The sequence below is a fragment of the Lycium barbarum genome, chromosome 8 (genome assembly GCF_019175385.1).
Source record: "Lycium barbarum isolate Lr01 chromosome 8, ASM1917538v2, whole genome shotgun sequence".
Lineage (NCBI taxonomy): Eukaryota > Viridiplantae > Streptophyta > Magnoliopsida > Solanales > Solanaceae > Lycium > Lycium barbarum.
Window position 1 is genome coordinate 97,432,044 of NC_083344.1, and position 25,739 is coordinate 97,457,782.

General features: G+C 33.4%; 2 protein-coding genes and 1 long non-coding RNA gene across 5 annotated transcripts; 1 reads left to right on the forward strand and 2 right to left on the reverse strand.

Moving 5' to 3' along the window:
- The first annotated feature begins 956 nt into the window (after window positions 1–956).
- On the forward strand, window positions 957–10,532 carry LOC132606370 (transmembrane emp24 domain-containing protein p24delta3-like). Its single transcript, XM_060319827.1, has 4 exons — window positions 957–1,291; window positions 8,825–9,031; window positions 9,917–9,993; window positions 10,077–10,532. Exons 1-4 carry the CDS (start codon window positions 1,082–1,084, stop codon window positions 10,219–10,221), a joined length of 639 nt encoding a protein of 212 aa, XP_060175810.1. The 5' UTR covers window positions 957–1,081; the 3' UTR covers window positions 10,222–10,532.
- Window positions 10,533–14,996: 4,464 nt separating this feature from the next.
- On the reverse strand, window positions 14,997–17,387 carry LOC132605160 (probable E3 ubiquitin-protein ligase RHC1A). Of its 3 annotated transcripts, none has more exons than XR_009569067.1 (3): window positions 16,468–17,387; window positions 15,957–16,064; window positions 14,997–15,446 (listed from the first exon to the last, which is right to left on the reverse strand). XR_009569067.1 is itself a non-coding variant. In XM_060318395.1 (2 exons), the coding sequence occupies exons 1-2, from the start codon at window positions 17,363–17,365 to the stop codon at window positions 16,030–16,032; spliced, it is 933 nt and encodes a 310-aa protein (XP_060174378.1). In that variant the 5' UTR covers window positions 17,366–17,387; the 3' UTR covers window positions 14,997–16,029. The 3 variants fall into 3 exon arrangements, 1 of the variants encoding a protein (XP_060174378.1); XR_009569066.1 differs by having other exon boundaries at window positions 15,887–16,064; XM_060318395.1 differs by having other exon boundaries at window positions 14,997–16,064.
- A 3,654-nt stretch (window positions 17,388–21,041) lies between these two features.
- On the reverse strand, window positions 21,042–23,549 carry LOC132605161 (uncharacterized). The gene is made up of 3 exons (XR_009569068.1): window positions 23,340–23,549; window positions 22,505–22,576; window positions 21,042–21,492 (listed from the first exon to the last, which is right to left on the reverse strand). It is a non-coding gene; the product is annotated as an uncharacterized LOC132605161 (long non-coding RNA).
- Between the last annotated feature and the right edge of the window lie 2,190 nt (window positions 23,550–25,739).

A 25,739-nucleotide genomic window follows, 5' to 3' on the forward strand; every position in this document is an offset into this window, starting at 1 on the left:
GAATTAAGTTTACATATTTAAAAATTAAATAAAAATTATTATAAATCACAATAATGGACAATTTAAAATATTTAAAAGTGATATGAGAAACATTGCAATTTATAATACCTTTCTTATAGTTTTCAAAGATCTAAACTTTAATTAATCTGATTTAGTTCAGAGAACTGGAACATGACAAGATAGAAAGAAAGAGAGAGACTAGTAAATCACCACCATATTTAAATTATGTGACTATTTTTAAAAATTGTGCAAATTAATTAAAAAAAATCTGTTGGACTTAACCATAATAATTTATAGTTAACTTGCTTACTCTTAATTTGTGATAGACAAATTCCTTAACCATATAAAAGACAAGAGACAATTACAGATAGTTTCGGACATTAATTTGTGATAGTAAGTTCATATTTTTTTCGTTTCAACTATATATGAGAGGGTTGTACTTGGAATTTAGGACTATAAGAATGCTATTTGAATTATAATTGTTTTCATTACTCATTCCATCTCAATTTATATGACATCATTTTACTAGGCACAGAATTTTGAAATGTAAAGTCCAAAGCAAGTCTCAAATATTTGTGTGGACTGTAAATCATTTAATAAAGTTAAGTTGCTTCTACAAATAAAATTAAAAATGATATTTTTTTGTCGCGACAGACTAAAAAAGAAAGTGTGTCACGTAAATTATGACACATGAAATACTAAACTGTCTTATTTTTCATGTTGGGTCCGTGCTTGCACGGGCTCGCCATTATCTAGTTAAGTTAAAATAGGTAGTTTTTCTTCTTTTGGTTGACCACTACCATGAATATTTTTTTCTGACACTTAATAATTATCAGCTTCTTTTAATTAACTAAATTGGACTCTCAATTCTTTTTGTAAAAAAAAAAAAAAAAAAAGAGAAAAGTATTGAAAGAGCTGCCTAAAAAAAAAACAAAAAAAAAAACACAAGGCTATTTGTGCAAATCGACCTGTAATTAGACCACATCCAGGTGTTGGATCCGAATACAATTTACATAGGTGAAGAGAGCTTTCAGTTATACAATATACAAAATCTACAGATACAAAGGAGTTGGGAAACATAATGGGGGACAATGCCAACGTGCGAAAACTCATGTATTTTGCGGTGATTGTATGTTTATTATTGCAGAAAGGCGAAGCAATATGGTTGAGTTTGCCAGCCAGTGGGACCAAGTGTGTTTCCGAAGAACTCCATAACAACGTTGTCGTTTTGGCTGATTACGTTGTCATCTCCGATGATCATGTTCACCCCACCCCCACCATTTCCTCTAGGGTATGTATGACGTTTTTTAAAAAAAGAAAAATTTGCTTGTTTTCTGTGTGTTGATCCATCAACAGAGACGGATCCAAGATTTTGGTATAATAAATAGAATTAGGATAGAGGGTTAGTTGGTAGTCCGGCGTATTTCTTTTCCTTTTTCAGAGTATTGGTATTATTCTTGCTTTCCGGTATATTTCGATTTCTATTGCTACCTTGGTGTTTTTTTTTTTTTTTAGCCTTGATTATTCTATTATCTTGTTGTTGTTTCTGCTTGTTGCTACTGCCTCTTTTTCATCGTTCTTTGAGCCGAGGGTCTATCTAAAACAAGCCTCTCTACCTTCTCAAGGTAGGAGTAAGATTTTACCTTTGTTGGTATAATAAATAGATGTAAGTGTATTTTGACTCGCTGAGGAGATCACCCTTGATGGGAAGGTGTGTAGGTTGAGAATTAGGGTAGAGGATTAGTAAGTAGTCGGGCGTATTTTGTCAGGAAATTTTCAAAAATATACATCCCAGCATACAATACTACTACCACGTAGCCATATTTTCAGTTTATACAGTATTATATAACATCATACCTGTGGAAAGCATTATACCTTGTATAGAAGTGTATAGTAGTGTATAAAAGGTGTTTATACACAAATATGGGCTAAACCTGGTAACAAACTTAAAATATGGGCTACGTGGCGTAAATATTTTCTCCCAGTAGACATAGAGCGTAATTTTCCCTAAAGGTAGTTTCCTTTCTCGGAGTATTAGTATTATTCTTGTTTCTCCGTATATTTCAATTTCTATTACTACTATGTGTTGTTTTTTTAGCCACGGTTATTTTATTATCTTGCTGTTGTTTCTGCTTGTTGCTACTGTCTCTTTTTCATCGTTCTTTGAGCCGAGGGTCTATTAGAAACAGTCTCTCTACCTTCTAAAGGTAGGGGTAAGGTCTGCATACACTCTATCCTCCCCAGATCCCACTTGTTGGATTACACCGAGTATGTTGTTGTTGTATATGTACATTTTTAATTGACGTAGATGTAAATAACTAAGAAATTCTCTATCAATTTACTCATTTGGTTATTTGAGATGAATGAATATTTTAGATATATGCTTAGCTTCAGGATTATAGGCTTATTAGGTAAGCTGGAGGAAATGTTACTGTTGAACTGCTACGACTAGGATGAGCTGGAATAATCGTATCTGTTGAACGATGGGTTAAACTTGTGAGCTTGAGTTTCTTATATTAGTTAGTTTGGAGCTGATTAATATTATAGGCTGTTGCCCAGTTAGTTGCTGGCTATTGTATGAGAGTGAAGGTGCCAGCAAGATATCTTTTTGCTGGTTTAATTTTGGACCCAGTACTTATACTAAGGCAGTCATATCAGTAACCTTGAAGTCTAAAGATGATTATCGAATCAATAAGATTCGTTTAGTCTCTCTTTTTTCCTTGCAGGGTGTCATATCCTTCCGATGATTTATTCATTATTGTATAGAAGTCTAGTTTGGCATAATGGTTATCTCTCCTTTTTTTTCTTTTTTTCTTTTTGGTTATGGTGATTTTTCTTAGACTTCCAGTGCTGCGTCTAAAATATTTCATTTTTGAAATTGGGGGAGCTTGAGATCCCGTGGTCTATACCAAAATGAGTAAGTTTACACTTTATATTTTTTGGTTGAGAGTGAGAATAAAGCTTTGTTATCTCATTTTATGAGTCCACTGAGCAATATAACTCTTAAAGGTGGACTCTAGGCTCATTTGTTCATGAAGAAGTATATTATCTCTCTCTCTCTCTCCCCCTTCCCCCCCTCTCTTTTCCTTTCCAACGCCAGAAGAGATCCTTTACACTGCCTGGCATGACCCAATAGGTTCCTGATGTTAAGCAGGTTCCACAGTGCTGCTGAAATGCAAAAGTATACGGTCCACATTTTTCCCCTTTTCTTTATGGAGGAAGCATTGCCACCTGGTATCAGTATCTTTTGTTTTCGTCAATTCTTTAGCAGTAAAAAACTAAGATTAGCTCTTCATAGAGCTGAACGCACACACACAACTGAAAATTACTTGTGCCTTTCTGTTCTCCAACTCGAAGGATCATTTTGCACAACATCACCTTCTGACTGTAGAGTAGGATTAGAAGTTGTTGAATGTCCTCCAACCTCCAACTCATTAAGGCTTTCTAGAGTTGAATATCCTTGTAAACAGAGACCCCCTGCCTCAAACCAATAGTAACACTGAGCTTCATGTGCTTCTATTTGGTTATCCATATATTAGTAGTTCAGTACTAGAAGGGTTATATATCCTACCTAATTCAGCATGAGAAATAGTGGGTTTTTACTATCCTTGTGGAAATTTTAACTTGAACAGCAAAATATGCATATGGAATCGAAACACATTTAAATATTAGTCTCTAGGGACTAATAATTTGGCAGAAATATAGATTTTGAGATGTGAGAAAAATATAATGTTGCTATGGGTTCTTGAAAACAAACGATTAATAATTTATAAGATATTAAGCCTCAGATGATATGAGATTACATGGAACTATGATACCTGAATATAATCAATTCAGATAGTGAGTCTCGGTATTTTAGGAGAATGGCACGATATATGAAGATGTGACATGCAACATAAAAATGCTATGGTTGAAATGAAGAAAAGTTAGGATTTAGGATTTCTGAAGCATGGGTTCACCACAAAAAAAAAAAAAAAAAAAGAAGGAAAAAATGTATTAAGTGGGGCTTGATCCCTAGGCCTCTAGTTATATAACTCAATCTTCAACCAAGTGCGCCATTTAGCTTTTTTGTAGCATGTGTTCCAGCAGATAGTATTATACTAATTTTGGAAAATATATACATAAAATACCTAGTTTTACGGAGAGACCATGTGTTCACGTACTCCATTTTTTACCCCTAAAATCGCCCCTGGCCGCAACCGTGTGAGTGAAGGTGCTAAAGGGTAGATTTAAATATGGGGAGAAGTTGTTTCAAATGACCTACATTCTCAATCAATGTTGATTTAGCTGATAATAGAATACAGTAAAAGCAAATAATCCAATTAAATGATATCAACTATTTGGGATTAAGCCTTGATTTTGTCTTTTTTGATAAAGTAACAATTTTATTGATAATGTTTGGGAACAAAATCACCTGTATACAAGAATTATATCAAAGAGTAGAAAAAACCTACAGAAAGATATGATTTTCTACAAAAACCACACAATCTTTTATACATAAAGGAATCTCATGGGTACAACAAAAGGAAATAAGGGATAAAAGGTTGTTTCATTGAGCAAGATTCATTGCACGTTCAAAATCTCTCCTATTTTTTTCTCTCCATATGACTCACACAAGTGCTAGTGGAGCAGCATCCCATGCATCTTCTTTTCCTCTTGCCGCAATTCCAACTGAAACTGAGCTCCTTTACGGTGTCTGGCATCACACAATTCATTCCAAACCACCACAAAGTTTTCCACCATAACCTCGAGGCTACCGGATAATGAAGGAGGAGATGGCCAACGTCTTCACCCTAGCCCTTACACATGAAGCACCAACTAGTGTAAATAGCATTTATCTTATTTCGATTCTCGCCCGTTAAATGTCACCCCATTTTTAGCTAGCCAAGTGAAGAAACCTTTCTCGGATCCTTCGTACAGAAATCAAACTATGTGGAAATTTAACCTCCTCCCTAACCAGAAGCTTCTCATAGAATGATTTAATGGAAAATACCTTGTTGTTCCTCGCTCCCCACCTCCATACATCATGGTTATCCTGCAGAGTTCCTTGTTTGTGAAGCAACTCAATTAGGGTCTAGAAATCTGCCACTTTCTAGTTCTGGAAGTTTCTCTTAAACCTCAAATTTCAGAAGACTTCTCTATCTAGTATCATCCGGACTTGTTGGACTGTCATCTCCTTTTAGCATGAAATTTTGAATATGTTTGGAAATGCAAGTACCTATGCCCCCAAAGCTAACTCTCATTCCATCCCCTATCTCGAAAGACACAAAATTGCTAAACTCTTCCCATCCCTTCAAAATGTTCCTTCACAACCCGCATTGATAAGGCATAGTAATATTTTCACTCCTCCAAAGTCCAAGCCTCTTCCAAGACCCCATTTTTTCCCGCGATCACCTCTCTCCACATAGCATATTCCTCTGACCCAATCTCCATAACCATTTACCAAATAGGGCCTTGTTGAAAACCTTCAAGTCCTTAACCCAACACCTGGGAAGCATAGCAGTCTCCCACCACACCAAGTGAAGCCGAATCCCATAAAAAGTTTCTTTGAAGCCTTTCAGGCTTTTCTGTAACACTGACCGGAGCCTGAAACAAAGACATGGAGTATGTGGTAATACTTGATAGTGCACTCTTAATAAGCACTGCCTTTCATCCATTAGTGAAATATCTTTTCTCCCAACCTGCAAGCCTTCTCTCAACTCTCTGTAGTACCAGATTCTTTGCAACTTGGTCTTTATTTGAAGCACTTAATGGAAAACCAAGGTATATAGTAGGAGAATTCCAACCTTACAATTCAAAGCATGTGCAAGAATCTCAATATCCTCCCTCTCTCCAACTGGTATGGTCTCAAAGTTTCTAAGATTGATCTTAAGTCCCAACACCACCTGAAACCATGTTAAAACACATCCCAAGTATTCCAACCGAGTCAGGTCATCATCACAGAAAGCCAAAGTGTCATCCATGAATAATAAATGTGAAACCCGCATGGTGGCATGTCCCCCAACAACCTCATTTAGGGAGAAAATCTGTGTTTATAGACGGCATGGAGAGCTAAAGTTCTTTCCTGCCATCCTTGCAGATTTGCAGCTAGTAGTATCTAATGTTGAGGATTTTGTAGTTGAAACTTCATGATGGAAAAATGGTAAATAGCATTTTCAGGGCGTTGCAATATGGTGACACCAAGACCACTGTGTTCTCCAGTAAATAAGTAGATAGATGGTTATGTTGGAATGATTTTCTGTCCTGCAACCTTTTGGCATCCATTTGGAAGAGTAGCTTTAAAGGCTATATTGTGATAATCGAGAAATTTTCGGGAGCTGACTAGCGCACAGTTCGAAACTAGAGTCATTGGATCGGAAGCCGCATCCGATGCCTTCTTGCTCGTGTTTGCCTTGTCTACTTAGTGTGGAAGTGCGTAGAGTAGGCTCATGCTTTGCTTTATGAAGATCCTATAGTAGCCGAAGGTAGTTCGCTTGTTAATTAAGTTGCGCGGACCCTTCATTTTTTATGCTGCTCCCGTCTCGACACGGGACGGGTGCGGGAGTGGGATACGTCTCAGATACAGTCAACGAACTTCGGATACTTTGACCGGAGTCCATGGACAAATTTGGGGAGAAAATTGAGATATTGATTTTTCAAAATGAAAGATAAAACAAATTTAAGGCATGGGAAATGACATACCTTCAATATTATAGTTCTTTTGTCTCATATTCGCTGCTTCACGTTTCAGGCCAAACAGAGAGAAACCAAGAATTCACAGGGTCTTTTTCTTTATAGCTCCATCTTTATAATTTTCAATTTTCTTAGCTGAATCCCCGCACCCGTATCCATAACTGGATCCGCACCCCCGAATCTTAAAATTTATATTTTGCCGAATCCGACACTCGGACTCCGTACCCGTATCGGATACCCGCCACTGAGAGCAACTTGTGACATCAAAGTTTGATGCGTACATTCCTTTCTGAATAATGGGTCCGCCCCTCTACCTTTCTCCACATAAATACCAGGTTTTTTTATGAGAAATTTACGTGGTGAATCAATATTTGATAAATATTTTCAGAAATCACAATACTCTGTTTCTTTTCAAAAATAGCAGCCTTATTTATACAATTAGCAGTGCGTTGTATAATAGAACATTTCTACACGAAATAAAACTCCGCAAATCAAGGGATATATTTCAATTAATCCTTATCAACTTATATCTCTTTTCTCTCATCTTCTTAGTTCTTAATAACTAGCCTTTATATTTCCACTCATTTCTCACCTTCTGGTAAATTCTAACCCCTCTCTACAGTACTAAATTTTTATTATTATACTGTGTATGTATATATTTATTTATAATTATACATTATTATAATAATGCATAAATATATTTATTTAATTATACACTATTAAATATCAGCATTATGTTGTACATATACATATATACCATGTGCATGTATATATTTATTCCACATATATGTTCAATTATCCACAATTATAATATTGTATATATACTTATTCCACTTATATATTTAATTATACCTTGTATAAATTTTTTACACTTGTATATTTAATTATACCTTGTATTAATATATTCCACTTATATACTTAATTATACCCTGTATAAATATGCTTTTCTATATATACATACACACATACTTGGTATATTATTTCGTGTAATTTATACATGACTTATATTCTGTATAATTATCTATTGTAATTTGCACATGATTTATTATAATTTATACATAATTTATTCAGTGTATATATTTGCAATTATGAGGTTAAATTTCAGGCTTGCTGCTGCATATTATCATACAAGTTATATTCCAGGTTCCATCTGTGAATTTTATAATATATATATCAGATTTATTATTTTTAATTTTTGAAATGAGAGCAGACAAAATTTGTTGTTATGTCATGTGAGTAATAAGCGTTGTATATGATATATATTAATAAGAACAATTTCAACTTAAAGTAGTTTGTCTTTATTGAGTATTTATCTTTTTTATGTACAAAAATGATATATGAATATTCAATCAACATTTTATTCTCTAGGAACAAACTGTAACGAAATTTTAGGGGCTTTTAGCTGGAATGTCGTCTGGATTATGTTTTATCATCTCTTGCGGTATACAAACCCTTACTTGTCATGGAATGTAAAATAGTTAATCCTGCTATGATTTTGTAAAATTTTCTGAACTTTGTACAGTTATGTTTTTTCCCTTTTTTTATCCAGGGCAAGGTTCAAACTCCTGACGTGCACTTAACCCACACATTATGTGCTGCATTCTACCACTAGACTAAGCCTAGGGGGAGCTTTGAAGGCTATATTTTAGAGTATTTTCAATTTGCTCAGTGTAATTTTGTGTTACTGTTGAAATTCTATCACGTGCTTATTCTGCTATACGTCCATATCTGCACATTTACATTGCAGGAGCAGTAATACTAGAAATATAGAACAAAATGCTGGACATTTATCTTTTTATATTGCTTATTCTTCAAACAATCCGATAACAACCAAAGAAAAGCTTACACGCACACGCGCATGAGTAGAGTACTGGAATCCTAAGTAATTTCAGGTGGTATTGATACTTATATAATGAATTCTGAAGACCCCTCATGTAAATAAATAGCTTTTGGGGAGATACTAAGGTTGAGGTAGTGTATGTTTCCTGCCTTTTGTTCCTTAAGTCTCAGGGTTGGCGTTTAGCAGCGATGTCCAGTTTGCTTGTATATTGGGGTAGGGGACCTATGGGTACATTTATGTTAACTGTTCGCAGATTTATCTGACTGCTTCTTTGCAATACTGAAAATCTTGTCTTGTTTATTACTTTTGCAGGTCACCTCGCCATATGGAAACACCCTTCATCACAAGGAGAACATAACACACAGTCAGTTTGCCTTCACAACTACAGAGGCTGGCAACTACCTAGCATGTTTTTGGGCTGATAATCCAGCAGGTGGGAGTCTCAGTGTTAACATTGACTGGAAAACTGGAATTGCTGCCAAGGACTGGGAATCAGTTGCCAGAAAAGAGAAGATTGAGGTGAGAAATTGAGTGGTTCAAAAAGAGTACACATATGTTATCTTGGATCCAACATCATAGAGAGTAGTCACAGTGAGAGCTAGACTGCCAATTACTAAAATTTCTATTCATCCCATGCTTCAAGATAAATTAACTGTTGGTGGCATGGAATGTCCTACTTCCAATAAATTGGATGATGACAAACAGGTCATCTGGTGAGGCAACATCCATTGTCGAAAATATATGAAGTTGAAAAAATTAGTAAAATTCGTTCTAGATCTTCCCTTGCATTTCTCGTGATTATATGTTTTGAATGGCATGCCTGTGGATATATTGATCATGACAGATAGAAAATCCTAATTGTTCATGAAGCATTTACAATAGTGGTCTTTAGTCTTGAGTTTTAAGTTAGCTACTTTCTTTGCGAAATTCCTTTTATGTGTTTAAAGTTGGTAATGATAAACATTTGGGTATTTGAGGGTTTTATCCTTTTTCTAGGGGATCTTAGCTTTTGGCGGATGTCCTGAGATATTCAAGGAGCTATCTGACCTAAGGCAATTAAGCAATTGAATGTACCCAAATAATTAAAAGGAGAAGCAATTAAGCTTTGTAGAGAAAAATCTATAACGCTTCCTTAAAAACTGAGGCTTATAGAAGATGAATCTCGTGGTGGAAGTTAAAATAATCACCTTATGACTTATTCAGGAAAATCAGCTATAGGAAATACTTGGAAGTATTTGTTGAAATTGGTATATGTTTGGCATACTGTAATGGATATTCCTGCCTATATATTGACACTTCGGGAAAGGATCATATATGGTTCTTTTGTTTTTCTCGCTCTGTTAAGTTGATATCCAGATGTAATCCTCGAAGCTTTATGAATTTTACACTAGCTACCTGTGGTAGGGTATTGAGCTTGAGCTGAGAAAGCTTGAAGGAGCTGTGGAGGCCATTCATGAAAATTTGATTTACCTGAAGACCAGGTATATTTATTAGCTTATGGAGGCAATTTTTTTTATTTGTTTCCATTTGTTCTTTCATTTCTCTACTCTTTTTGCCCCTTCAGGGAATCAGAGATGCGGTCAGTGAGTGAAACGACAAATGCACGTGTGGCTTGGTTCAGTATTATCTCTTTGGGAGTCTGCATTTTGGCATCAGTTCTGCAAATATTGTACTTGAAGCAGTATTTCCAAAAGAAAAAGCTAATTTAGACTTTCTTTAGGTGAAACTTACGGGATAGCAAAGAGAAACCTTAAGTTACCATCTTTTGACACTTCCTGTTAGCAGTTTTTTTTTTTTTTTTTGGTGGTGATATTAGTGGATCCAGCCTTTATCGTGTCAGACGACGAAGATAAGATTTAATGTCCAGCGTTTTTGTATACAAGGACTACAGAGATAGTGCAGCATAACTTATTAACTTGGAACCATTTGCTTTTCTTATTGTGACTTAGTTGACGATGTTGTACATGCTATGAACCAGGATCGTAGTGAAGTAGCAGCTTTAGCAGTATTTTGCCTCAAATAGTTGTTTGCTTCGGGATAGTTTAATGGATTTACGTTAAATACACTAACAGAACTTTCACACTAATATTTTCTAGGTTACCATGTTAGATTTGTAATGAAAAATTACATGTACATGCACAGACCTTAAACTCAACAACTTTTACATCTTTCTTTTGCAAGGAATTAGGGATGAGTGCATTCCCCTAGATCCCCTTCTAGGTGCAACTTGCAAATGATGAAATGAGACGCTGCTTAGCTTGATGAAAATGTTTGATTAGGTTCTCTTAGTTGATTATAGAAGAACTTATTTCTGCCACTTCTTCTCTTAGTGTATTTCTGCTGCTTCTCAGTGTGACCCATTTTGGTGTACTGTCCATTTCGGGGAAGCTGTTAGGAAACACTCCAGAATATGCCATAATGAGAAAAAAAATATCTGATGTGCTTATAACAATTACAATATCTCCCTTTTATATATATTTCAACGTCTTCAATCAGTTAACTGATTTGTGCCTAGACCATGATATTGTAATATAAAATTGAAAAGCCTAGGCAAAAGACACAGGTTTAGAAGAATCATTGCAGATGGATTCGATCTACGTATTATTTTAACTATATATATGCAGGCTTTTAAAAAAATTGTATGAAACTTTTGTCCAAAATTAATTGTTATGCTTTAGTTTTGCTTGAATGCGTGAAGTATATAATTATAATAGTACATAATGATGGGTCAATCTAAAATCCGCGACTTAAGTAGTACAAAAAAATAGGATTCACGCACGAATTTCGTGCGTGAAAGGACCAAACTGCAAAAAATAACAGTTTGGCCTTTCACGCACTAAATTAGTGCGTGAATGAGCAAACAAAAAGTCATCCTCTTTTCACCTTTTCAGCCAATGACATTTGTTGTCATTAGCTGCCCACTTGTCTTCTCCTCTTCTTCTTAAGTTCTCTTTGCACTGCATCGCATGGAGTCCGGAATCAAAATGCCCCCAAAAAAATTACTTTGAACCAAAATATCCCCACAAAAAAAAAGTTAAAAAAATACCTTTAGCGCAGTAAAATACTGCGTTATAGAAACATTACCAAAAAGCAAAAAAAAATTGGCCAAACTTTATTTTTTGCAACACTTAGTGTTTTTTTCCATACTTTGACCAACGATTAGTCGTGTGTCAAGACTCCGAAACGTCAATATTTTATATAGAACCTGATATTTTTTTCTGCGTACAATAATGTAGGCCCAATACATCAAGGATACATAGACGTTCAGATCGTCATTTTAGGGGTTGAAAAGGTGCCCGAAGTAAGTTTTGTTTGAAAAAACTTAGTGTTTTTTCCATACTTTGACCAACGATTAGTCGTGGGTCAAGACTCCGAAACGTCAATATTTTATATAGAACCTGATATTTTTTCTGCGTACAATAATGTAGGCCCAATACATCAAGGATACGTAGACATTCGGATCGTCATTTTAGGGGTTGAAAAGGTGCCCGAAGTAAGTTTTGTTTGAAAAAACTTAGTGTTTTTTTCATACTTTGACCAACGATTAGTCGTGGGTCAAGACTTCGAAACGTTAATATTTTATATAGAATCTGATATTTTTTCTGCGTACGATAATGTAGGCCCAATACATCAAGGATACGTAGACGTTCGGATCGTCATTTTAGGGGTTGAAAAGGTGCCCGAAGTAAGTTTTGTTTGAAAAAACTTAGTGTTTTTTCCATACTTTGACCAACGATTAGTCGTGGGTCAAGACTCCGAAACATTAATATTTTATATAGAACCTGATATTTTTTCTGCGTACGATAATGTAGGCCCAATACATCAAGGATACGTAGACGTTCGGATCGTCATTTTAGGGGTTGAAAAGGTGCCCGAAGTAAGTTTTGTTTGAAAAAACTTAGTGTTTTTTTCATACTTTGACCAATGATTAGTCGTGGGTCAAGACTCCGAAACGTCAATATTTTATATAGAACTTGATATTTTTTTTCTGCGTACAATAATGTAGGCCCAATACATCAAGGATACGTAGACGTTCGGATCGTCATTTTAGGAGTTGAAAAGGTGCCCGAATTAAGTTTTGTTTGAAAAAACTTAGTTTTTTTTCCATACTTTGACCAATGATTAGTCGTGGGTCAAGACTCCGAAACGTCAATATTTTATAAAGAACCTGATATTTTTTTCTGCGTACAATAATGTAGGCCCAATACATCAAGGATACGTAAACGTTCGGATCGTCATTTTAGGGGTTGAAAAGGTGCCCGAAGAAAGTTTTGTTTGAAAAAACTTAGTGTTTTTTCCATACTTTGACCAATGATTAGTCGTGGGTCAAGACTCCGAAACGTCAATATTTTATATAGAACTTGATATTTTTTTCTGCGTACAATAATGTAGGCCCAATACATCAAGGATACGTAGACGTTCGGATCGTCATTTTAGGAGTTGAAAAGGTGCCCGAATTAAGTTTTGTTTGAAAAAACTTAGTGTTTTTTCCATACTTTGACCAACGATTAGTCGTGGGTCAAGACTCCGAAACGTTAATATTTTATATAGAACCTGATATTTTTTCTGCGTACGATAATGTAGGCCCAATACATCAAGGATACGTAGACGTTCGGATCGTCATTTTAGGGGTTGAAAAGGTGCCCGAAGTAAGTTTTGTTTGAAAAAACTTAGTGTTTTTTCCATACTTTGACCAATGATTAGTCGTGGGTCAAGACTCCGAACCGTCAATATTTTATGTAGAACTTGATATCTTTTTCTGCGTACAATAATGTAGGCCCAATACATCAAGGATACGTAGACGTTCGGATCGTCATTTTAGGAGTTGAAAAGGTGCCCGAATTAAGTTTTGTTTGAAAAAACTTAGTGTTTTTTCCATACTTTGACCAACGATTAGTCGTGGGTCAAGACTCCGAAACGTTAATATTTTATATAGAACCTGATATTTTTTCTGCGTACGATAATGTAGGCCCAATACATCAAGGATACGTAGACGTTCGGATCGTCATTTTAGGGGTTGAAAAGGTGCTCGAAGTATGTTTTGTTTGAAAAAACTTAGTATTTTTTTCATACTTTGACCAACGATTAGTCGTGGGTCAAGACTCCAAAACGTCAATATTTTATATAGAACCTGATATTTTTTTCTGCGTATAATAATGTAGGCCCAATACATCAAGGATACGTAGACGTTCGGATAGTCATTTTAGGGGTTGAAAAGGTACCAAAAGTAAGTTTTGTTTGAAAACTTTAGGGTGTTTTATTTTTTAAGATTTTGATTTAAGCGTGTTATTTTTTAATCAAGACATAACTTTATTTTGAATATAAATATAATTCTAAAAAATATAGGGAGAAAAACTAGTTGTAAAGTCGTCAAACTTTAGATGGTCATAACTTAGGGAGAAAATTTTTTTGCTTCTATAACGCAGTAAAATACTGCGCTAAAGCAGTTAACGGCTCCAATTTTTTTTGCTTTTTGGTACTGTTTCTATAACACAGTATTTTACTGCACTAAAGGTAATTTTGTAAAAAAAAAATTGTTGGGATATTTTGGTTCAAAGTAATTTTTTTGGGGGCATTTTAATTCCGGACTCCATGCGATGCAGTGCAATGAGAACTTAAGAAGAAGAGGAGAAGGCAAGTGGGCAGCTAATGACAACAAATGTCATTGGCTGAAAAGGTGAAAAGGGGATGACTTTTTGTTTGCTCATTCACGCACTAATTTAGTGCGTGAAAGGCCAAACTGTTATTTTTTGCAGTTTGGTCCTTTCACGCACGAAATTCGTGTGTGAATCCTATTTATGTGCTTTTTTTTTCTGTACTACTTTGGTTCAACTTTTCTTTTTTTATATTACTTAAGTCGCGGATTCGTCAATCTATCACTAACAGTAATACTGGCTTTTTTACACTACTTAAATAGCGGGGATCGGTAAATTTTAAAAGTTGATAACCTATGTATTTACAAGGAGAAATCAAAGAAAACTTGTGTAGTTAAATCATTAATTAATTTTTTGTTTGCCTTTAGAATATCAAAAATTCACAATGAATGGCTTGTAAGATTGTGAGTCGTATAAGTATGAACTTCGTTTGCGTAGCATTTGTACAACATAAGACTAACTGTGTACAAGTATAACCCGAACAGATTTTTAGTTGAAGGCTTGTGAATATCAGGTGCTACTTGAAGTATAAAAATACTATGAAATCAATCAATGCAAGGAGATCTATGTTCCTAAATCTTGCCAAAAGTGGCTGCTTTGAAGCTAAATTTTCATCAATTATTATTGCTCCTGGAGTATCGTTAATTTTAATGTCATTATCATTTCCTCGAACAGTAGGAAATGGTTTTGTAGCTCTTTACAAACTTTTTTTAGTTTAATGATCCTTTTACTAGAAATGTTCATGTTTTAAACATAAGAGATATTCATATTTTAAACATGAGAGATCTGAAAAAAATACATAAGAGATCTAAAAAAAACATTTTCTTTTATTCAAATTGTAAGAGGACAAGATATCTCATTTCCTCGAATGAAAGTGAGTACATCTGCTGCTTATTGTATTGGTCTTCTGATTAAGTATTCTATATATCCAATATGAATACTCAGCACCACCATATTACACACAATTTTGAAGATCAAAGCTTTAATGTGATTTTCTCATTTTGGTATTGGTTTGATAAAATATCATCCAAAACATATAAAGTTCTGACTGGTCGGGTCATAATCATAATTCTTAGTAGCTTTCAATTTCAGTAATATGGATTCTTCAACTGAAAATTTTCTTTTCTATATCCGGACAAGTCATTACTCCTCTTGACCATGAAGAACATAAATCAAAGCTTCCTCATCACTTCATTCTTCTTACTTTTATCTCTCCTTTTCATGTAGTATTTGTTTCCCCGTCATTTTGTCTGAATATGCTTCCAGGATCTCAAAGAATGCTGCTCTTGAAATCAAAATCCATCAGCGTCAATGCGTTCAGTCATATTTACTAGTGTTACTATACATTTTTCATTCTTGACAGCTTAATTTGGGATGCTCATAATATTAGAAACTCATCTATTTTAATATTCAAACTTGATTTTACCTTTACGCAATGACAATGTGTATTATCTACAGGTTACAATCCATAGTAAATGAGCTTAGTCACGTGGACATTTATAATGTTGATTAGGCAGGCAGATTATTAATTATAGCAGGTTAAAATACATTGATAGTATTATAAGAATTATTTATACTGTTAGTGTATGTAAGGTAAATACTTTAAAATTTGGTCATCAGCTTGGTGATGAACCTTGTGGATCAGCAACAATAATAGGAGTCATGTTTGTTGGCTACCCTGAGGGGTTTGGGGATGTTAAAGGGTGGATGTGTGGCATACCTGCTTTAGCCTTGTGATCCAATTGTCAGATCACTTCTCATTCTTAAGGATCAAATGAGTTGAAACATACCTGCCTAGTGAATGAATTAAAGAGTGAAAAAAGCAAACTACTCTGTGAAGAATCTAATCAGCAGCCTCTTTTGTCAAAGGAGGTGCCATGAATTCCACCATGGTATTCCTATCCAAAATCAAGGAAACCTATGTGATTAGTAAAAAAATTGAAAGCTTTTAACTTCTATATAAATGAGGTGTAAAAGAATTTTTATACTATTAGGTCGCCCAAAGGATAACTACATGTAACATTCATAAAAAAGTGGGATAGGTAACCCAACAATAAGATAGGTTACCTTACAATAGGTTAAGATACAAATATAAGTTAAATCTTTTCATGGAGTCTCGTGTCAATCCGTTTTGTGAAGATTCAATTATGGTGAGATGGAATGTTAGTTAAGTATTCTATACATATGAAATTTTAAAGGTATAATTAGAGTATGAAATAAAGTATATTTATCTACTCCGAAAAGGGAAGACGAAAAGCTAGCAAAATATGATTAGGCAAAGGAGTAAAACCCATATCTCACCTCCATGAAAATCAGAGGTTGTATTGTCAAGAGGGCTATTGAAGTATCTTTGTATCCAACTTGATAGCAAATTGATAGGCCACAAAGACATAAGCCTGTTCAAACCCCATATTAAAGGGTTCCTTATGTCTTCTTCATCTTCGTCTTCATTTAAATGATCCCTATCATTAGTGTAATAATATCCTTGTTGGACATCACAGTTAGTGAATCCTTGCACCTGATATCGACAAACCGGACAAGTGTTATGGCTTTGCAGCCATGGAACAATGCATTCAGAATGGTAAAAATGCTTGCAAGGTAACTCCGTAACATCTATCCCAACTTCCAACTCATCTTTGCAAACAGGACAAACAGAGTCATTTTCCAAATGGTTTGGTGTTAGCACAATTCTTGGCAATGCATCAATTGCTGAAGATGGTGATGGAGGTGGCCCTAGCCTATCGTCTCTAGTTACTTCTTGAATCAACTCTTCCACCCCATTTTCATTTGATGATCCTAGGGGAGTATTATTATTCGCTGGTAGAGAAAGTATGTTTTCATGAGGGTCTATAAATTGGAGAACGAGTCTAGCACGTTGTCTAAGTAGATGAAATTCATCACCAGGGTCAAGATTTTGTAGCCTGATTGATGGATTAAGAATTAGAGCCAAGGCATCATGAAGGCGCGAATTTGGAGATGGTTGTAGCCTTGTGACATCCGAAAGGACTAGCCTACGTCTTGAAGCATCAAGATCATAGTGAATTTGGCTGAAACAGCGAGGGCATAATATTTCAGATGGATTGGTTGAAGTTGTCCTGAATGATCTTTGGCATCGTTGACACCAGTAATGATGGTAGGTTCTCATTATCTGGACTCCATTGACTACAACTCGAGGGCGAGGACGAGGGATCAAGGACATGATATTTCTAGGAAGATTGAAGGGTAATTGAGAGGTGGGTAAGAGAGAAATGGGAAGGTTTTTATATGAAGACTAGGGAGGGGAAATAGAGATGGCTATTTGGAAATGCTTTGCATGAAGAGATTCTTTCTTCTCTAAAAGGATGTTGTCCATTTGGCAACTATCTTTCCTTAGTCCTTAATGTCTCCTCTAATCAAAAGTAAAGCATAAGTCAGAGTTATATTGTTGGTGTACATGAAGAAATCTATTTCCAAAAAGCTTCCTTTTTCACCTGAAAAAAGTTGAGTGTATCTCCAATTGTTAGTAAGATTTAGTGATTACAAATTACTACTCCCTCCATCCCATAATAAGTGTTATCTCAGTCAAAAACACGCATATTAAGAAATCAATAATGCAATGTGAAGTTTACCAAATTACCCCTATATAATAAAAATTAATTATTTTTACCTTTTGATTAGAGCATGCACAAGAACTAAACTTTTTGACATTGGAAATCCAACAATACCAAGTAACTATGTAGCTTTTCCAATCATCAGATGTTACTTTATTGTCTAAGGGTAGAATTGAAAAAAACTAACTAATTTATGTCTTGATTCCCTAAGGTGACACTTATTATGGGACAAAAAAATATAATGAGTATCAAATACCATTACGGTAACCACATACTTAATGTCCTTTTGAGTTTGTGATCTTGCATATATGTGAGCATTTCTTAATGGGTTTAACTTTTAGGCAGTGTGTACAATAAAAGTTGTAAATAGCCTACTATAACAAGTTAAATTGCATGGATAGAATAAAAAAATCTTAGCAATACCAATATATATATATATATAACTTAAGTCCTCTAGATGTCAAGTAATCTGATTTTCATTCTTTTCAGTTTTAGTTTTAGAAAGTCACTAGAAGAAAATAAATGAAATGTTTTATGATACTTAGATAAAATTGAGTGACTTTATTGTTATAAAAAAATAAAAAATAGTTCAGTGGCTTTGTGATACTTAGATAAAGTTAAATGATTTTTTTATTTAAATAATACTACGAGTAATAATTTAGTGATTGTGATGAAATAAAATAAAAGTGAGTGAACATGCGTGAAATTTCTCGGCTTTTTGTTCTTGTTGTTTCAAGAACGCATATGGTATTGTCTCAATAATAAGGCTCATTATTGACCAGTGAACACTTATCATTTTACCCTTTGATTTTAGCTTTACACTTACTATCCGGAGTTACGGTTCTCTATTTTAAAAAAATCTATATCTATAAAATAGGAGAGGTACAAACAATGTGATTAAGCCAAGGGGCAAGCTAATAACAAGTCACTTGGCAATTTTAAGACAATCTTAATATGCTTTGTAATAAACTTTTTGAATTTGAATGAAAGATAAAAATAAAAAAAATATAAAAGTGAAATTGAATAAAAATATAAATCTGAAAATTTCAATAACAAAGCTTATCTAATCTTAAATAATGTTGAGCCTATCTAAGCTTAAATTTATCGATTCTAAACTTATCTAAACAATTCCATTTATCAAAACTAACATTAAATGGGTTATTTAATATTTATATTTATCACAGATTTGTTTTGTTTAAAATTTTTAAATTAAATGTTAGAAATTAGTTTGAATTGGAACAAATGGATTAAGAAAATATCTAGAATTTGAATTAATTAAAATAAGATCCCCAATAAGATATGTATAATTCTTATAAATTTAAAACGTGGTGTTAGAATGAGGTTAGATACAAGTATTTTGAATTTGAACTGAAGATAAAATAAAGTTATTTAAAATGGGATAATATTTTTTTTTAATTTGAAGTTGATATAAAGAGGCAACAATCACCTAGCCTAGCATCAAGTTTAATTTTTTGTTAACAATATATTATACTTTTACAAACTAATGAGTATTAAATAATGAGGAAAAATATGAACTGGCCTAATATTCATTTATTATTAAAACAGAAACTAATAGTCTTAGGATACTACGACAATAATCAACATGTGAAAAGACAAAAAGTTAAAGTAGAAACAAACACACAAACTTTCTATTTAAAAAAGATATACAACTTTATTTTTTAAAAAAATAAGTAAATAATCTAAATATAATACAAATAAATAATTGAAGGATGACGTCTTTTGAATTTAATTAAATAAGATAAATATCTATATTCATAATTAAATATCTCTTCAAATAACAACCAAATAAGTGATGATGAGGACAACATCAATTAGAGTAAAATGGTTTATGATGAGTGGTAAATTCCTATTTGAATTTGAATAACTTAATAATCTTATCAGATAAAAATATTAAGTTAGTCACAATTCTCCTAAAAATATGACAGAGATTACCTTGACTTTTTCATGTTTATCAAGATACAACTCTACCTTCTATAAATTGAGATGAAACCAAAGTACATCACGCATGTTTTCATGATTGGTCCACTATCAAGCTTTTTATTTATCTTTCTTCTGTAAATTATTTTGTATTTTGTTGTATTCTTTAATTGTATACTTATACTTCTATTTTGAAGTCAAAATGTCTATGTTTATTTTTTCCGTAGAATGTGAACGACAGATATCTTCATCAGATTGAGTAGCAATTACGCCGAATCAATATTTTATATCAAGCCCAAGTAGATGAAAGCGGTTACGCTGAACCAATATTTCGTGTAACTGAAAGTACTGCTTGAAGCAAAGCTATAAAGTTCAAAAGAGCTCGACTAATCTTTCGGTAGTCACTTTCCATGAGCTATATCAAAAAAGAAAATAAAAACTACAACAAATACATGTGTAATCAGTTAGAAGTTTTTCCTTTGTGATATCAGTTCGAGGCAGATCCAGAATTTAAAATTTAGAGGTTCAATTTTAAGATTTAAATCCATTATATTTTTTAAGTTATGGATTCATATCTACTATTTATTATAATTTTAATTATCTTTTACACATAAATTTATACTTCGCGTCGAAAGTTAAGAGTTCAATTGAACCCTCATTTACTATGCTAAGTACGCCACTAAGCAAATGCCAGATAAATCTTCTTCCAAGAAACAATTGTAGCAAGTTGATATTGCTAACTATTGAAGTGCATAATGCAAGATTCTATCTCTTGAACAACATAATGCATTCCAAAATAATCTCTTCAATCAATATCAAGTTATTTTGTTCAATCACGAAATTGTTTTTAAATACAAAATACTTAACAGTAACTGTTAGCATCCCAAAGTTTCACACTGATATTATCCATAAAAAAATTGCCAGCCTAATGGAATAAAATTGCTAATTCCTATCACCTAAATCATTTTTATCTTAAATTTTAAATTAACATGTACAAGAGAAGTTATATGAACATGTTGGTAAATATCAAATAAGAAAGAAAAAAAAAAGGAAAAAAATAGAGAGTCATTATTTGGAGCTCCATCTTGTACTTGGCAGTACAATGCAAATTATACACAAAGAATGGACTAATAAAGTGGGGTGCACCGGTTTAGAAGTCAATCCAACAAGTATATGTGAAAGGGATATGAAAATTTCCTAATTACCAAAAAATATAATTAAAATTAAACCATATTCAATTGAAAACAAAAAAGAGGAAAAAATTCAATTGCTTATCGCATATAATGTCACGACCCAGCCCCGTGGGCCGCGACTGGTGCCCTATTTGGACACTCAAACAGACTTACGTACCAGATCGACATATCAAAATTTTATTCAAACTGAACCTACGTCATTTAAGCAAATGCTGAAAACAAGTATCATCTTAAGCAGTCGCCCGTACAAAAACATCATATCCAAATCCGATAAATTGGCGGAATACACATCGCCAGATATACACACATATATAGACAAATGGGTCGTTTTGGCCATAATAGTAAACGGGGCCGCACTAAGACGAAATCATAATCACAAACGAACAAACATGACCCATGACCCACATATATGACTACAGGCCTCTACAAAACATAACAGAAGCATATGACGGGACAGGGCCCCGCCGTACCCAAATAGTCATATATATACAGAATATGTGTAGCAGAAGATATGTACCAAAAGTATGAGCTCCGAATCAAAAGGAGTAATCCAAGTGGCAGAGTAGGTATCCTATACTGGGAATCACCAAAATGAACGTCCGTACCTGCGGGCATGAAACGCAGCCCCCGAAGGAAGGGGGTCAGTACGAAATATGTACTGAGTATGTAAAGCATAAAATAATGAAGTCAGAATCATAACCAAAGTGAGGAGTGCAGAATATGGATACCGAAGAATATATCAATATCTGTGCAGAAGACACACACACACATATATATATATATATCATGCAAATAAAAATCGTGCATAAGGCTCAGGAACGTGGTCGCCACTCCGACGCTGGCGCCACAACACATCATACTCCAGAAAGTTTCAGATCTCCGTACAAACCCCGAACACATCATATCATCATAATGTATCACAACGCCAAAACATGTCGTATATCATATTACATCATAACGCCGTATATAAGTGGAACCCGACCCTATGGCGAGGCCTCGGGAACCGTAACACATCATACTGCCGAATATCACATAGTGCACACGATCACAAAACCGGCCCGGGATCCGGCGAACGATATCATAGTAGTAGGCATGAGCGGAGTAGTGCGGAAACCATATGCATACACATATTTAAATAAATTCCAAGACTCGACGGATAAATACATATACATACTGATATTAAAAAGGCTCAAGGTAGGCATCTAGTCCATCGGAAATTAATATACAAAAGTTACGGACTTCCAAATTACAAAACTTTCGAAAACACATCATAGGTCATTTTCTGAAAATTTAGCATCATCCATATTGAGGAACTTTCAAATAACATTATAGGGTACTTCGAACATAGTCTTAGAATCATATGCACATATCCTAAATATACATATCCAAACTTAGGCCATATCGGATATTTTTCAAACCATATCCGGAAACGTATCGACTAATACTTCAAACATCATAAGTATGTGACAAGTCATATGGAATAGTTTATGGAAATCAAAGACATAGGCCATCCTAGTGGCTATAGGAGTAGAATTTTTCTTTGGAGACATACATATTTGTCATTCATTTATTTCATAAAGGTCATGCCAAAAAGGAAGAACGGTAAGCTTTACATACCTCGATCGCTCACTACCAAATCTCGATCACTCGCCAAACGAATCCCGACTCAGGTCTCGGGCTCTCCAATATCTACAATAATATTATCAATTTCCAAAAATTAGCTACTAGTACTTAGAATTTTTAATTCTAATTAGTATTTGTCTACCGAAATTTCGGCAGCACCTCCCCTGTAAATTCAACATCCCCGAGAATTTAACTCGGCCAAATTCGTCAACAACCATACCGACAATACCAACAACCAAACCAATAACATCAAAACCAATTTAAAATGCATTCCAACACTAGTAATCTTCCTTTCAACATAATCCACCGACATTCCATTCAACTACGGATTTTTCAAGCCAATACCGACACCTACACATTCATTACCAATTCAAGACCATTCAAGTGCAATTCAAAGCATTTCATACCATTTTACAAAATATACAAAAATCCCACCAAGACTAGAATTCATCCGAAATCTCCAACCTTCGACACAACATTCACAACACATTTTTCATCTTTCCATCTCATCAACAACAACCACCATTTACACTTTAACAATTCATTTCCATAATTACATAAACTATATTAAAATCACAAAATTTCCTAGAACAACTTAACAACCAATTTTTCATACCAACTTGAACTAATGTTCTTCCATTTGCATAAAAAGGCCATTACAACACAATTGACATAATAAATAAATTTTTAATCATTTCTCTCCATCCACCCATTTTCGGCCACACACCCACACACCCATAACACAAGATTTTCATACTCTACATTCATTCCCACATACTACAACATATATATATATAATTCTTCCAAGCTAAAAAGAGTAGAATCTTACCTTTTCCAAATTCTTCACTTTGTAAAAAAAAAAATACTCTTTTGCTTCCAAATTTGTATCACCTTGAAGAGGGTTTCCAACTTAGTGGAAATTCAAGAAGAATTTAGTTTTTGCATCAAAGATTTGTGGGCAACAATTTTTTTTTTCTTTCTTGTAGCCGAATGCCCCTCTTTTGTTTTGCTCTAATTTTTGTGTTCTTGAAAGTTCTTCTAAAATGAAGAATAAATGGTCCCCCTTCCTTTAATATACATGAGTTTTACTTTAAAAGTGGGCTTGGGCCATGTGGTTGGCCGGCCACCCCAAAATTTTTGGGCCTTTTTTTTTTTTTTTCATTTAGGCTCAAATTGTTGCGGGTCTTATTTTAAAATTCCCGAAACTAGTTTCTAAAATTTCCCATTTTGCCCTTGACCTTCCTCCATATTTCCACGTCAACATTTCATAGACAACACACATATATTAAATAAAGATCAAACTATGACCTTATTTCTTACAAGTCAAAATTATTTCGAATTTTCCGAATATGCTAAAATGCGGGATATAACATATAATATTATAATGACAATTCTCACGTGACACTTTATGAGATACTGTTTAATAGATGAAACAATATTTAATTTGAATTGAAAGATAATTTATTATGGTATTAGAAATATATATTTTATTAAAATAAATTTCTTGAATTTGAACAGGAAAAGTAAAATATCATAAAAATTCAGGTTCAAAATATTACCATAGAAATATAGGTAAAGCCTAAATTCTATCAAATTTAGTTATGTTCGTTTATCTATTAGATGATATATTAGTATTCAAATATAAAATCTCAATGCAGATAAATTCATTAGATAAATCCATGTTCCAACCGGTAAACTATTTTTAAAATATTTGAATACTATCTTAAAACTTTGAATACTAAAAAAGAAGTCAGTGTAATAAAAAATCAAACCAAGGGAGATAAATGTATCACAACCTACAAAGGAGGTTAGTGTTAAGAAGGTAAAATTGAATTGACGGATTATTTTGAACATGAATTGAAAGATAAAAATTGTGTTCCCACATCAACAGATTAAACAAATAAATATATAAGCCAGTTGCGATATAGAAAATTATTTTTTAATATCATAATTTATTCTTTAAAATATATTAATTGGATATAATAAATTACATTGTTTTATTTTCACATCAGAAAGTCTAAAGTAATTCAATCATGATAGGATATTAAGTGTGAATTTAGAATTTAGAATTTTAATATTAATGTTTTATCAAAGTTTTACATAATTGATGAAGTTAAATTTAGTATATTTAATAGTTATTTTTAATATTTCACAAATGAATTGATTTTTTTTTAGTAATTAACTTTTATTTATAACATGAACAATACAAATCTACGGCATAGATACACACAGCTTGCTATCTAAAGAAAAACCATCAACTATTGAACTCTGCCTGTTAAACAAAAACAGTGCAGTTCAAAATTTATTGATTTAAAAAATGTCAACGGAATATGATAAATTATTATTATTATTATATCAAACAAATAATATCATAATTTTCCATGATTAGTTACTTTTGATAATCGGTCGCGCATCGCGCGGGTACGAAAACTAGTTATGACAATATATCAAGAAGAAGACTCTACCCTATTTGGTTTTGTACTATTATTATTAAGGAGTTAAACAAATATTTTGCTCATTATTTATTATTCAAATTCTTTAAAAATATGCTTAACTAAAATTCAATCATGATTGAAACTCTAGACTTTTTTTTGGGTGCAGATATAATGTCTTGATTACACCAACCATAAAATTATTTTGAAAATGATGCAAGTGAAATACAGTTTCAAATAAATAAGAAAATAAATAAATAAATAAATAGAAACCTCCCAACTAAAAAGCTACTCTTAAGAAAACACGAAACACACATTAGAGAGCTAGTATAATAGGATGAAAATAGGGGGGGTCAATGGTTTTTCAAAAATTGATTGAACCGACCGAACCGTACTATATCAAATCGATTTCTAGATTCTTTCTAATAAAATCGAATATTTTAATATAAATCTATAACCGTACCGAATTAATAGGGTGGGTTTTTTATTTTATAAAAAATACTCAAAAAAAAACCGAACCGAATAAACATATATGTAGAAAATATATTTATATATCAAAGTTTATAATACATAGCATTAGATATTTTAACTTTGGACCTTGCTTTGGGATGAATTTAAATGGGGAGGACTATAATGAAAACCTAAACCTTACATAAAATTTCAAACACTACTACACGACATAAAATCTCGAACACTACTACACTAAGAAGAATAGGTTTGCACTAGGTTCTTGTATATTGTATATGATATGTTTTCTAGATTTTGAAGTTCTTATTCCAATAAGCCATGATAGCCTC

Excerpts from the sequence above, each read along its gene's own strand:
- LOC132605160 (XM_060318395.1), bottom strand. The coding sequence starts at position 17,365 with ATGTCCTTGATCCCTCGTCCTCGCCCTCGAGTTGTAGTCAATGGAGTC. Across the intron at positions 16,065-16,467 it reads AACCTCTGATTTTCATGGAG|GAATACCATGGTGGAATTCA; the intron begins GTGAGATATGGG and ends GATTTTGGATAG.
- LOC132606370 (XM_060319827.1), top strand. The coding sequence starts at position 1,082 with ATGGGGGACAATGCCAACGTGCGAAAACTCATGTATTTTGCGGTGATT. Across the intron at positions 1,292-8,824 it reads CCCCCACCATTTCCTCTAGG|GTCACCTCGCCATATGGAAA; the intron begins GTATGTATGACG and ends TTACTTTTGCAG. Across the intron at positions 9,994-10,076 it reads TTGATTTACCTGAAGACCAG|GGAATCAGAGATGCGGTCAG; the intron begins GTATATTTATTA and ends TTGCCCCTTCAG.